The following is a 13,931-nucleotide window of genomic DNA, read 5'->3' on the forward strand; positions in this document are numbered from 1 at the left end:
AAGGCGGAGGGAGGCTACCCTATCTTCCACCGGGGTGAACCCCAATGTACAGGCGCCAAACCGAGGGGAAACAAGTATTCCCACCCCAGCTCGACGCCTCTCACCAAGGGCTCACCACCTACAGGAGGGGTCATGGGGGTCGGGTGCAGTGTGAGACAGGCGGCGGCCGAAGGCGAGGGCCTTGGCGGTCCGATCCTCGGCTGCAGAAGCTAGCTCTAGGGACGTGGAACGTCACCTCGCTGGCAGGAAAGGAGCCTGAGCTGGTGCGCGAGGTAGAGAGATTCCGGCTAGATATTGTCAGCCTCGCCTCGACGCACAGCATAGGCTCCGGAACCAGTCTCCTTGAGAGGGGCTGGACTGTCTTCCACTCTGGGTTTCCTGATATTTTTTATTTCTTTTTGGTCGGGAGGGACCCCGACCAAACGGACGTTTTTCTTTTCTATCTGTCTGTGTTTGCCTGGACAAGGGATAGCGTTGAGGGTGGGTTTATTGGGAGTTGCAGGTTGAGGCTGGGTGTCCTTATGTGCACGTGTGAGGATTGAAGATGGATCTGTGTGCAGTGATCTGTGTCTTTACGATTTCCTTAACCCTTGTGTTATCTTCGGGTCATTCTGACCCATCAGTCATTGTGACCCACCATCGTATTGCGACAACTTTACCGCATACAAAAACAAAGTGAAGCATTTTCTTTTAACCGTTGGGCTGTCTCAGACCCCCCACATTGAGAAGGTTAAAAGAAAATTATTTTTATTTGTTTTTGTATTGGGTAAAATTGGGTAAACACAACGATGGTTCGTTATGAACCTTTGGGTCATGTGACCCGAAGGCAGCACAAGGGTTAATCTTGTGTATTGGCCGGTGCCCTCCGCTAAACCTGATCCAGGGGTATTTTATGAATTACAAATAAAAGTAAATACTTTTCTAAACATAACTCCTGTCTCTGTTGTGGTGTGTCCTGGGATTCCTGGCCTATAGTGGGTTTGCTCGTCAGGTTCGGCGACAATCACACAAAATATTTTTGTCACTTTTATTGATGATTGGAAACATTAATTGCAAAGTGTCTTCCAATTGGATGTGATAGGGTTAATATCTCCAAAGACGACCTTTAGACAACCCTGTAAAAAAATTATATTTTTTAGCAAATGCTGTTTAAAAAGTGTTTTTTTACCTGTGGAATAAGATGGTCATGAATTCAACTTTTACTCGTCAACCACCCATAAACACTTTACAGTATATCTCAGTCGCTTTGGTATATTTCTCAAATCATCCTTAACATTAGCAAAACGGTAGCATTTATCAAAATAATTAGTACAAAGTGCTATCAGAATGATAAGTCCTTGTCTCATTGTTAACAAACAAGATGGTTAACATGCTTAACCATGTTGTCAATACAACAGTGTACTCTGTAAGCAGTTTCTGTTGTAAACTTTGGTTTTGCACGATTGAAAGTGCCAAAGGATGCACTTTTTGTGTATGGCATATATCAATTTCAACAGAACAAAGCTACACATTACATACTGTAAGTGGGAGATTGCTTGCAAGAGTTTGAACAGGATTCACATCCACACTTTTACTGTTTGTACTGTTGTTTAAAGGACCATGTCAATCTGATACAGAAAAAAGGGACAAAATTGTTTTATAGCACAAAGGGAAAAAACTACTAATCAGGAGAAATGTAAACATAGGAAATACCCCTTCAGCAGGACTGTACATGCAATGCTGGTATGGGGCATTATAATTATGACAATTGGTTAAGACATTACTAACTTCAGAACAGAACCAGTATAACACATTTTAATCAACATGACACAGGCAATTGATAATGTATGAAAAATAAGCTAATTTTCTATAATAATATGCAAGAAAATACCAAAGCATTGACAATTTGTTCAAAAGAATGTGAAGTTGCTTTTAGGATGAACACAATTGACTAGATTATGTGGAGGTTTAATCAATTATTTTGAGAATTTCAATTGTGATCTGAGAGATGTACCAAAGTGACTGGAATGTAACTGTAATGATCATCTATAGATGAAAGAGCTTTATCCATACATGTATATATGCTACACACAGACAAAAGGCCATTAAAATGCTTAGTCAACGTCCAATAACTACATATTGGTTAGTAATTTACAAGGCACTATAGTTCACAACATTACACATTTTTCATATGATATCACTTAGTGTTGGAAGATTAGCAGATGGTTTAGTTGATGTCGATAAATAACTGACACCTCCCTGAGAGGATTTATCATTCACTTTGTCACTTCACTAGACCATGTCATTAAACAATTAGCCACAGGACTTTGTGCATGTACTGAGTTCTAACCTCTATTTAATCTAAATTACTTATTAACTTAGCAGCTATTTGAACATTAAAACATGTTTGAGTGGCCCAGAATTGTTTGGTGGTAAAAAAAAGAAATCCAAAGCATTAAGTAGAAAAAGTATTTTGAACCCTGTCATATAAGTGTGTTCTATAATGTTATCACAATGATCAATAGAAACAGTATCATATCTTGTAAAATTTTGAGGAATATTTGGTGCTGGTATTATGCATCGTGACTGGATCTATTGAAAATACAGCAAAGAGAGGTGTGATAGTTAGTATCAGGTTGATTCAGTGTGTCTAGCAATAGGACAATGTGAAATTTCGAATTGATAGTTATTGTTTTAGACTCCATCTCTTTTACTTTCTCCACATGCTCCCCTCCATACAACCCTCCTTTCCATACATCTATCCATCCCTCCCCTACACCTCTATCTACAATTCCCCTCTCAGGCGGGTGTGCAGGTCCTCCTGGTCAATCTTGCTCATCTGGTTGTACCAGCGGTGGTGTGCCAGCAGTGCCAGGTTCCTAGCTGAGATGGCACTCATCTCCATGGCACTAGCCGCCCACTCTACAGCATTCAGGTAATATAGGCGATCGTGGAGGATAAAGGGCGGGGTCCGGCGGTGGGGCGGGCGATAGGAAGGGTAAGCGAGCCACCTGGTCTCAGAGACAGAGTCCCAGGAAAGGAACATACTATGAAGCTGCTCCTGAGAAAGAGGCTGATGAGAGAAAACCTTCCACACCTTGTTGTGGCTTGCCGGGGGGCGGGTGTAGCTTGGCGGGATGTGTACAGGGTCGATGGAGCTCAAGCTCTTGATGATGGAGCCCTTGGTGTCTGTGGTAAAAATATCTGACACCCTAAACTGGGAGGGCTGCTCAGTGGTACCCAGGAAGGACACATTCAAAAGGCCATGGACCAGGGTAGAGACAGTCTGGTGGTAGCGCCCTGGGTAATGAGAAGGGATGGGAGGAGAGAAACCTGCAAAGGTGATGTCAGACTTTTCCTGATGAAGAGGCGTGGCTATGATCACAATGTCATAGAGAGAGTGGCCGGCGGCAGACTCTCCAACGTAGTTTACCTCGTAAAAACTGCCTGTTGAGCCTAAGGATGATAAAAGCTAGTTATAATGAGATAGTAAAATATGGTGTATAGTCTAGGGGAATTTCAATTAGGGCAAGACAGCGCAATCCAAAACAGAATAACCAGAGACAATGAAAGTACATAAGGTAATGCAGGTTACTGTCCAAATTATGTCTTGCACAACTGCAATCCAGTCTTCAAGATTTGACCTCAATCGTACCTGACTTGGAGTGCCGCACCTTGATAGAGATGGCGGTCACTCTAGCAGGAATGAGCTCGGCCTTGCTGTGGTAAAGGAGGCCTGTACACACTCTTTTGTTGCCTCCATCTACTGCCCACAGGCCTGGATCAGCCCCGGCTAGAGAGACAGCCCCTGAAGACAACAGAATAAAATTAAATATGCGTTAAAGCCAAACACTAAATTTAAATTCAATTTAGAATAACACATAGAAATTGCAGGCAGCATGCTTTAGGGTTAAATTGCTAGAAATGATTAGCTTCTACAAGGCATGTTTCTAAAACCACTATGGTTTTAGAATATGTGACCTGTTTTTATTAAATTTGATAGCAATATAGGGTCATGCGGCAGTCAGAGTAAACTGTGAACTTTTTTACCCCCCTTTTTTGTGTGTAAAACTCACCCACAAAACCATTGATCCGGACACTCTGGCCATAGTTTATGCGAGTAACTGGTGCTACAATGTCATTAAGGAAGCTCTGAGAAAAGCCCTCCCCCAGCATGGCCTCCTCAAGCGTCTGATTGGCTAGTACGAGGAAGCCATCACCACCCATGGCATGAAGGAGCTTTTCCACACTGGAGAAAGAGTACCCAAACTGCTGGTACTGATAAATCCTGAACAAACAGGTGGCAAGGAACATGCTCAACGAATAGTAAAATATAATGATGTAGAACCTATATACACTGAACAAAATTATAAACGCAACACTTTTGTTTTTGCCCCCATTTTTCATGAGCTGAACTCAAAAGATCTAAGACTTTTTCTATGTACACAAAATGCCTATTTCTCTCAAATATTGTTCACAAATCTGTTTAAATCTGTGTTAGTGAGCACTTCTCTTTTGCCGAGAAAATCCATCCACCTCACAGTTGTGGCATATCAAGATGCTTATTAGACAGCATGATTATTGCACAGGTGTGCCTTACGCCGTGGCTACACCAAGCGCAGAAATTTTGTTTTGCGGACGCAGTGTGGACTCAGCAGAGTTCTAATCCATTGTAAGCAATGACAGTGGCAACACCAGGCGCGGAAACGAAATGTACACGCCAACAATTTCCGCGCAGAAAATTGAGAAATAGACTGGTTTCTATTTTTATTATTTTCCGCAAGCTTTACGTGGCACTTTTTACATAGTCTGGTAATAAATCTATGAAAATTATTATATATTTTTATGTAAATAATGAAGGAAGCAATACATCCGATTATTTCCCAAACCTCGAGAGCTGTTTCCATGGAGATTTAACGAGATTTAACGTTGCTTTTCTATTTGAAGATACGACAGTGATAGTAAGTAGATAGATTAAAGTGTTAAATAGGAAGTAAGATAGTTGACAGTGTTTGTAAAACAAATAAACAAAGACAGCAAAACGGATTCATCTTCAACGCGTCCAGTGTAGCCGGCTAAATAAAAGATCCGCTCTGTGAACGTTCTATTTCCGCACGGCAAAATTTCCGCTCTTGGTTTAGCCGTAGCATTAGGCTGGCCACAATAAAAGGCCACTCTAAAATGTGTAGTTTAACTGTATTGGGCGGGTCCGGGGGGGGGGGTCCGAAAACCAGTCAGTTAGGGTTAGGGTCAGGCCAGGGTTAGCTAACCCTCGAGCTAACCCTCGACCTGACCCCGACCTGATGAGGAAGACCCGATGAGGACGATGAGGATGACAAGCATGCAGATGAGCTTCCCTGAGACGGTTTCTGACAGTTTGTGCAGAAATTCTCACCCTAACTGACTGGTTTTCTGGCCCCCCCCGGACCCCTCCAATACAGTAAAACTGCACATTTTAGAGTGGCCTTTTATTGTGGCCAGCCTAAGGCACACCTGTGCAATAATCATGCTGTCTAATCAGCATCTTGATATGCCACAACTGTGAGGTGGATGGATTTGAGAAAAATCATAGAAACATACATAGAAAAGTCTTACATCTTTGAGTTCTGCTCATGAAAAATGGGGGCAAAACAAAAGTGTTGTGTTTTTATTAGTGGTGGGCATAGATTAATTTTTTTAATCTAGATTAATCTCACTGTAATCTTGGCGTTAATCTAGATTAAAATGGCTTATTTGAATTCCGCCGAAGGCATTCAGAATATGTTTGCTACCCAAATAATGACTAAAAGTAAGTCTTTGAGAATGGGTTTCTCAAGCCAGGTGGCGCATTAGACTAGGAGCTCATCTCCTGCTTCCAAAATGCATCACAAACTGCTTGAGAAAGCTGTTCTACTATGATAATTGGTGATGAAAATAAATTATGTTCAATAAGATGTACTTGTGTTTATTAACTGTTTATTAGATTAGTTAGCTTGGCTGATAGAGCTGTGCTGACGGGCTTGCCTCGGTTGCACTCAAACATCGTAGTTTGACGACGACTCTTCCCCTGCGCTACATCAGTGCTTGGCCCGGCATCTTCCGCATTAGCTAAGGGATGCTTTGCGTTTAGGTGGTATTTGAGACTGGAAGAACTCCTACAGTAAACTAATTCCGCATAGCACAAGGTGCAAACAACCTTAGTCTTGTCGAGGTTTCCATTGGGAAGCTTCTTAAAAATACATTTTCCCTGAAGCAAACCAGGTGGCTTCATAGCTGCATCCATGTTAGCACGTCACGTTTGATGTGATAATTTCATACACAAGGCATACACACAGGTTCAAAGACTCGTTCTCGCCCCCTACAGTGCAATTCTGCCAGGTATACATCCGCATAGCTTGCGTAGTATAGACCCAGCTCCCAACACAACTTTGAGAATAGATTAACGGCGATATTGTTTTTATCGCCGATAAGAGTCGCATCGCAGTGCGTTAACGCCGATAACGGCCCACCACTAGTTTTTATAATTTTGTTCAGTGTAGTATGAAAAGATAATTGTGTTTGATCCCATGTCAATAAGCTTCTTGGGGAATGTGCACTGTGAATAGAGGATAAGATAAATTGCTGATGCAGACAAATTAAGTCTTTTAAACATGCTGATGCTGAAATGTGCCAGCCTGAAATACAGACCATACAAAACAACCTCTCACCTCATGAACTTGTCAAGAACACTCTCCACCCACATGTGCATGCGGAGGAAGTTAAAACCATATCGCCAGAGCAGACGGAGGAAATTCACAATGAACCAGTCACTCTCTTCAAAGGTAAGCTCCTTCCCATCAAAGATGGCCATCTTGGAGGGAACATCCTTTCTCTGAGAAATCCCTGTAAAAAAATATTTAAAGATAGGATTTAAATCTTCTCACTTATGATATACCATACGCTGAGACCTAAGGCCTATACTACAAAGCAAGTTCAACATACCCAGGATATCTTTTTGTTAAGTGACTTTACTAAGTCTAACATCTGCAATCACGCATAAGTAGTGTTACCATTTACCACGGTAGTTATCAACTTGAGTCAGGTCTACCCAGGTTTTCGCGATCTAGCTATGATCAACCGTATTTGGTTGTTTTAGGCTTTTTTTTGTGGCTTTTTAGGCTACTTTGTTGCCGAGCAGATGCAACGTTGTTAAGGTCAATGGCTACATCTCCAAGGCAACCGCTTGTTGTTAGGTCCGTAAAACGTTTATTTACCTCTGCGAACTTTCAGGAGGTATATAAACGGATTTATTAACTTTTGAGAACGTATTCTAGACCAATAGGAACAGCGTATTGGTCCAATTATTACACTAGTATATAAGAAACGTTTTTACGGACCTAGCAACAAGCGGTTGCCTTGGAGATGTAGCCATTGACCTTAACAACGTGGCATCTGCTCGGCAACAAAGTAGCCTAAATTGCCTAAAAAAAAAACTAAAACAACCAAATATGGTTTTAGCACAGGTCCGCAAACGCCCCGCAATCGCTTCCCGTTTTAAAGAAGTATCTGAAGCAGACAGAAGACGAATTGATGTTGTTGATATGTTGCGTTGGAGATGTAGTGACGTCACCAGTGCAAGTGCAGCTGATTGCTCTGACAACATGGCGTCTGATCCAGATTCGACGTGTTTGATTTGGGATCTTCCCACGTATTGTTGTAGTATATAAGAAACCAAATGTTTACTCCTCGACAGGTCAGCAAACGCTTTGTCGCCTCGATTTGTTAAAACGTTTGTTTAAAACTATCTCGGTTTACAAAGGCGTTTGCAGACCTGTCGAGGAGTAAACATTTGCAGTTTGCAACATGACCAATCACAAACATGGACACGTCTACCAGAGATGCATATTACACAAGATGGACAAACTATAATATTAAACACATACGAAGAATTTTAATAATCCAGGCTTAAAGAAAAAAACATAAGTTACTGCTGCCAATGGAAGGAAGGAAAGCTGGCAAAAACAAATCTGACTGTCTGAATGTGTAAGTTATTAGGCTTATCAATATCACTGCCCCATCATTGAGGCACGAGTATATCTGACAGTAATTACAATTGTGTATTCCAAAAAATGAATGTGTTGCTTAGGTGTATTCTTATGGTGTGTAAAATAAGCCATTCGCATTTGCTGAGAATCAATAGTATATCTTTCCCATAGATCATCAGGGAAAGGGTTTTGTCGGTCTCTGAACAAAACTTCCTAACTACCCTCTCGCTATTCATGGTCCATGGAATCTTCTAGGACAATTGTAATAACTTTTTTCAAAATAAGTGATTGGTCAGTAGGCAGTGCTTTTATACCTTTTTATCTGTTATCTTGAACCATGGCGCGGTACCTCAGTAAAAAGTGAACCACCGTTGTGAAACCCTTTGTTGTTTCTGGGCAATCCAGTTTAACTCTAGTAGTATATAATAACCTTACCTAGTTTCTCAATAAAATGCTTCATATGAAGATTAAGGGGGTGAATGACTGAGCCCCCTGTCTCATACTCATTGTCCCCAATCTTCTCGGTGGCCAGTCTCCCACCTATGGTCCCCGGTTCAAACACATCAATCTTCACCCCGGCTCCAAACTCCTCCCTCAGGAAGTACACGGCTGCTGTTCCACCAATGCCTGCTCCTACCACAGCTGTGAAATGAGGTGAATCAAAACTAAAGGTTTCAACAATGGAACCATAAATTCCAACGGAACTCTGGTCAAAAAGCTAAATACAAATGCTGCATATACCAACAGAACTCTTTCTCCAAATACATGCATAGATTAGGCTAGCCTCACAACCTGTTCACAGTGCCAATGATAAGTAGAATCTGGACTTTGGTCTTAGCCTGGCTTACCTATCCTCTTGGGTGGTTCTTTTAGCTCAGGAGCTGAGGCTAAACTTCTCCTTCCAGTCTGACACAGACCCAAGAAGAGAAGAGCCCTGACTGACAAGGTTTTCAAAGTCATTTTGAAGAATTCAGTTATTCACATGAGCAGGCGCCTGTGAAAATAAACACATCCAGAATAAAATAACAATGCCACTGAAAATGATAGCTAGCCTGTATGGGCTGTGAATGATAAGAGATGACTGATAACTATTAATGGAGGCAGGAAATCAACGTCTTTAATGTGTAAACTACTAAAGTTCAACCAGAGCCCGTCTACGGAGAGCCTGTCCACTCGCTATAAAAGATCTTGTAAAGCAAGTTCCATGATTTGCTTCTCAGTACATTATATACGTGTGAAATGAGTTCCTGAAGGCATGTGCAAAGCGCAAAAACTTTGTCGCACTGAAATGTGGAGGTAGAACAGTTTCTCTTCCGTTTTCAGATCAGGTTTTAATGGGCGGAGCCAAAAAATGACCGATCTATAGTGATGGACCGCTCGGTACTACGGTGTCGATACTGTCTCGACACATTTAACACTCACTGCATCGGAACAACGTTTCGATACGGGCTTTAAAATCACTTCCGGTCACTTGACAGTGTTTGTCACAGCTCCAGATGTCAATTGAGTAAGTTTCGAGCATTTCAAAGGCCCCGACTCAAATGTTTCAATTGTCTTTGTGTTTCGGAAAGCCTCGGTTTGCCCATCCGTACCGAGCTACGTCACTTTGACATATCTATGTCAGATCACAGACTGTTGCATTCTGTTACTCAGCTGGTACGATGCAAAGACAAAGTAATTAAAGATCCTGTAAAGTGTAACTGAAAACGAGTTTTAAGTTCGCCACACCACAGAATAATGTGTTATATACCCATCCAAATTCGAATGAAAAAATAACACAGACAAGTATGTTAAATTAGGCTTTGAAATCGTGAAAAAATCAGCACTCTTCTCTGCTTGAGACTGGGGGGGCGTGTCGCCTGAAGGAGCTGAAGCTCGGCCCCCTTGCTGGAAGACGCCAGCTCTCTCAAGTAGGCTACCTCCGACCCAGATAATGGACGCTACGTCAAGCCGAACAAAACCGTATAGAATTTATTTGTTCAATGAGTGAAACATACAGATGCATATAAATGAAATGTGAGCTGTAACAGTAAAAATGGACACCAGAGACAGCAGACAGTGAGCTCTCCAACTAGGCTACTTCTAACACATTAGCTAACATTTCACCAAAATACCATCATTCTACACCGAGTAGCCTAATATCAATTTAGCGGTTTGCACTAACTCATAGCAGAGATACCTCTGGAAAAGTTATGTAGTATAATTATAACAAGCACACAGAACAGAGTGATGAACTGCTGGTGGCGGTGGATTGTCCAGGTGCGACCGGAGGAGGAACGGCCGGGAGGGCGATGCTCGGTACGGCTCTGCGCTGCAAGAGAAGCAGTGTGTCCGCGAACCCCGTCTGTCTCTGGTCCATGTTAAAACTATCCGCCGTGAAATGGTCACTGCATTTAGTAATTTAGCAGACTCTCTTATCCACTGCAGAGGCGGCTGTTGGAGTTGATCCGAAGCTTTCCATCAGCGTGGCTCTCCACAAAATCAATCAACCTATTTTTCCTTTCCTCATCAATAGGGAAATTCAAGTGTTGCAGCGCAGCTGAAGTTTTTGCATCCAGGGAAGATGCAGGGAGACATCCTGAAGCTAGCTAGCTGTTGTAGGCTACAATAACAGTACAGTAGTCAGTGATCTGACATAGATGGGTCGAAATGACGTAGATGGGTAACTTTTTGGCCCCGCCCATTAAAACCTGATCTGAAAAGAAGAGAAACTGTTCTACGGTCTAACTACACTTTTCGGTGCGACAAAGTTTTAGCGCTTTGCCCATTCAGGAACTCATTTCACACGTATATAATGTACTGAGAAGCAAATCATGGAATTGACTTTACAGGATCTTTAATACATAAAACACTCAGAGACTGCAGGTAGGTCTGTTCTGATATCTGCAATGATTTAGCTAGTGTTGCTGTTGTTGCTAAATTCAATAAATTCGAGGGGGCGGAGATTCAGCTCCTTCAGGCGACACGCGCCCCCCCCCCCCCCCCCCCCCAGTCTCAAGCAGAGAAGATTTTCTCACGATTTCAAAGCCTAATTTAACATGCTTGTCGGTGTGTTTTTTTCATTCTAATTTGGATGGGTAATTAATAACACATTCTTCTGTGGTGTGATGAACTTAAAACTCATTTTCAATTCCACTTTACAGGATCTTTAAGCCCCATTGTTCCGAATGTTGTTGCAGTTCCACCAAAGTTCCACTGGGAGTGATCGCGGTCGAGTGCAAAATGAATGGGAATCTATGGAGCTAAACGGCTAAATGTGTCTCTTTCACCTGATTGTCGTTGATAAATTTCAGATTTTATTGTAGTTTTTGCATGTCAAACATGGATTATAGGTCGAAAGTTGAATGAACGAGTATGTCCTTTCGATTTCTTACAGGGTGAGTCGTTGTTGCCCATAACACGCTAGCATTCTGCTAATGAATGCTGATTGGTTAGTGAAGGACTGACTACGACCAGAGATCCCGCTTGATGGCATCCGAAGCGGAACCAGAATGTCAGAGCATTAGCAACAACATCAGCAAACCAAAACTCTTTCTAGCATGTGTATTGTCAAGGAGAGCCTAACCTGTCAGCTGTGTTGTTGATGCCTCGAGAGAGAAAAGGAAGTGACCAGAGCTTGCCGTAATGCAGTATCTCTGGCCGTACAATGTGTACGACGTCATCAACATTTTAAAAGGCTTTTTAGAACAAAAGGCGACTTTTAGAAAATCTAAAACCCAGCAGTGTGTATTTTTTTTGCCTCCCCTTTCGAATTCAGCATTCAAATTACTAGACAAAAAAGGATATCCTGAGAAAAGTGGATTTTGAGGGGTATAGCTCCATAGACCTCCATTCATTCTGCACGCGACCGTTAGCGCCCTCATATGGAACTAGAGTGGAACTGCAACCAGTTCAGAACCCGGAAGTTTCCCGAGAGTAGTTCTCCCCATATTAGACATTCTCTGGTTCAACCTAACAATACTTAACCGTATCTCTTTGTATTGTGTTGTCTAACAATCTAAGAAAACAATATCACCTACCTTGAACCTAAAATGGTTGTTTCGTGCTCAAAAAGGTGGCAATATCAGAATTTCACACACCATTTAAGTCCGTTCAGGAGCAGACATCAGGTTCTTTCTTCGAGTGCTTTTGATTCGGATTGTGTCCTAGGTCGGTAGTTCTGTAACTCTATAGCAAACTAGTAACTCATTTCTTTCTCTGATCATAATAATGGGAAAAGATTAGATAATTGTATCTATAAAGGTGCAGCCTTTCCAAATGAGACATTGATCATGTTGCAACCATGTTTGTAAACGGAACCGGAAATTGAGGGAGGAAGCGGAAAGCTAAAGGGGTTATCTTGAAGTGATGAAGCCATGCCTTCTCGGGACGTGACCTCAACGGCAATTCAAATAGCCTCAAGATAGAATACAATACGTTTTGTGTAGTTTGAGTTTCTGTTGTGCAAACACAACTCCCCTGTAAAGCACCACATTTTACAGCTGTGGTTCTTATATCGATCGCTGCATACAGAGATGGCAGAGGCGCATCAAGCTCGTGTGCAGTCAGTGATAGAGGATATGGTTCAAAAATTGGAAAGAGACCATATTAGAAAAATGCAAGTAAGTGGACGTAGCATACAACTTTTCCAAATCACCAGTGTTTTCTTGTTCAATTTACCAATGGAATTATCTGTGTTAATGTAAACAGGGTCGCATGTTCAAATGCAGTGCAGAATGTTGTGAGCACTCCACGGACTCGATGTCACAGGTGCATCACTGTATTGACCGCTGTCACACGCCTCTGGCCCAAGCTCAAGGACTGGTCACCTCCGAGCTAGAGAAATTTCAAGTGAGTATTTCAAGAACCACCTCGAATGCATGTAATCACAAATGTGATTATATCAAATCACATGTTGCCGTTTCACTGCCAACGGTCTAGGCTAAAGCAATTACTCCTTATCTCCAGGATCGACTAAGCAGGTGCACTATGCATTGCAACGACAAAGCCAAGGACCTGTTTGACTCAGGGGACAAGGAGCCAGCGGTACGAGCACTGATGGAAAGTTGTGTAGGTAGCTGTGTGGATGACCATGTCAACTTAATTCCTAGCATGACACGCAGACTCAAAGACAACCTGGACTCTATACCTCAGTGAGGAGATGTGCTACAGATAATTCACTAAGAAAGGTTGGACCCCATTCTATAGTACAATGAGCAGGGAGGAGTTCATAGTTTACTTACCTCTAATGAAGGAGAAGGAATTATACTACGAACTAACTCAATGTAATGGTGTACACTGCAGTGAAAATAAGTTACAATGGAAGATGTAATAAAGTTGGATTTGGGAGGTTGGGTTTCTGCTTCAAAAGATTATTCTGAAGGCTTTACAGTGGGGAGAGGGCACTTTCTTCTCAAATCCTCTGCAACCTGGCCAGTTTATGTACAAGGCTTGTCCATTTCAAATTCTTTGTCTCAGTTACAGTACCAGAGTTTGGAAATACCTATTTTGTTGTGGTTTTCAAGCTGACAAGAACAGATGAAAAACATAGTAACCCTGCCTGATATCTCGTCACTGAACTTTTGGGATCAAGGTGAATTACAACACAACTGAACAGTTGTTGAGTGAACTCTTCCTTGTTAATTGTGCTCTGAAATCTTTGCTACCTTTGTGTGACTGTTCTTCCCCATTGACCTCTGATACTTGTTTTGATTGCTGTCCACGAGTGTGGAACGAACTTCACCTTGTTTGTGAATCTGTTAAGCATGGAAATTAAAGAACATTCTTGAATGGTCTTGACTGATGTTACATTACTAACAGAAAAGCACATCTGTCACCTAGAGCTTGAGGATAAGTATTATAGCCGAGGTTGGTAAAAGTTTCATAGCAGAAAAACTGTAACCAATAGGTCCACATCTGAATAGGTTTGTGATTGGTACAGGCTTGTTTATACTTAAAACATTGGGGGTT

The 13,931-nt window shown here is 42.0% G+C and overlaps 2 protein-coding genes across 6 annotated transcripts; one reads left to right on the top strand and one right to left on the bottom strand.

Moving 5' to 3' along the window:
• Positions 1-1,619: 1,619 nt before the first annotated feature.
• pcyox1 (prenylcysteine oxidase 1) lies at positions 1,620-12,299 on the bottom strand. Of its 5 annotated transcripts, none has more exons than XM_062478470.1 (7): positions 12,062-12,299; positions 8,831-8,976; positions 8,418-8,624; positions 6,666-6,840; positions 4,056-4,267; positions 3,635-3,787; positions 1,620-3,435 (listed from the first exon to the last, which is right to left on the bottom strand). In XM_062478470.1, exons 2-7 carry the CDS (start codon positions 8,940-8,942, stop codon positions 2,765-2,767), a joined length of 1,530 nt encoding a protein of 509 aa, XP_062334454.1. In that variant the 5' UTR covers positions 8,943-8,976; positions 12,062-12,299; the 3' UTR covers positions 1,620-2,764. The 5 variants fall into 5 exon arrangements, with proteins under 5 accessions (XP_062334454.1, XP_062334456.1, XP_062334453.1 ...); XM_062478472.1 differs by having other exon boundaries at positions 4,056-4,228; positions 12,002-12,299; XM_062478469.1 differs by having other exon boundaries at positions 12,002-12,299.
• On the top strand, positions 12,300-13,754 carry fam136a (family with sequence similarity 136 member A). Its single transcript, XM_062478482.1, has 3 exons — positions 12,300-12,583; positions 12,672-12,812; positions 12,930-13,754. The coding sequence occupies exons 1-3, from the start codon at positions 12,497-12,499 to the stop codon at positions 13,116-13,118; spliced, it is 417 nt and encodes a 138-aa protein (XP_062334466.1). The 5' UTR covers positions 12,300-12,496; the 3' UTR covers positions 13,119-13,754.
• Positions 13,755-13,931: the final 177 nt, after the last annotated feature.

Source organism: Osmerus eperlanus, chromosome 14 (assembly GCF_963692335.1).
Source record: "Osmerus eperlanus chromosome 14, fOsmEpe2.1, whole genome shotgun sequence".
Lineage (NCBI taxonomy): Eukaryota > Metazoa > Chordata > Actinopteri > Osmeriformes > Osmeridae > Osmerus > Osmerus eperlanus.

Coding starts and splice junctions, on each gene's coding strand:
- pcyox1 (XM_062478470.1), bottom strand. CDS start 8,942: ATGACTTTGAAAACCTTGTCAGTCAGGGCTCTTCTCTTCTTGGGTCTG. Junction 4,268..6,665: donor GTTCTTGACAAGTTCATGAG/GTGAGAGGTTGT, acceptor CTGTTTGTTCAG/GATTTATCAGTACCAGCAGT. Junction 3,436..3,634: donor GGTGCGGCACTCCAAGTCAG/GTACGATTGAGG, acceptor TATCATCCTTAG/GCTCAACAGGCAGTTTTTAC.
- fam136a (XM_062478482.1), top strand. CDS start 12,497: ATGGCAGAGGCGCATCAAGCTCGTGTGCAGTCAGTGATAGAGGATATG. Junction 12,584..12,671: donor ACCATATTAGAAAAATGCAA/GTAAGTGGACGT, acceptor TAATGTAAACAG/GGTCGCATGTTCAAATGCAG. Junction 12,813..12,929: donor CCGAGCTAGAGAAATTTCAA/GTGAGTATTTCA, acceptor CCTTATCTCCAG/GATCGACTAAGCAGGTGCAC.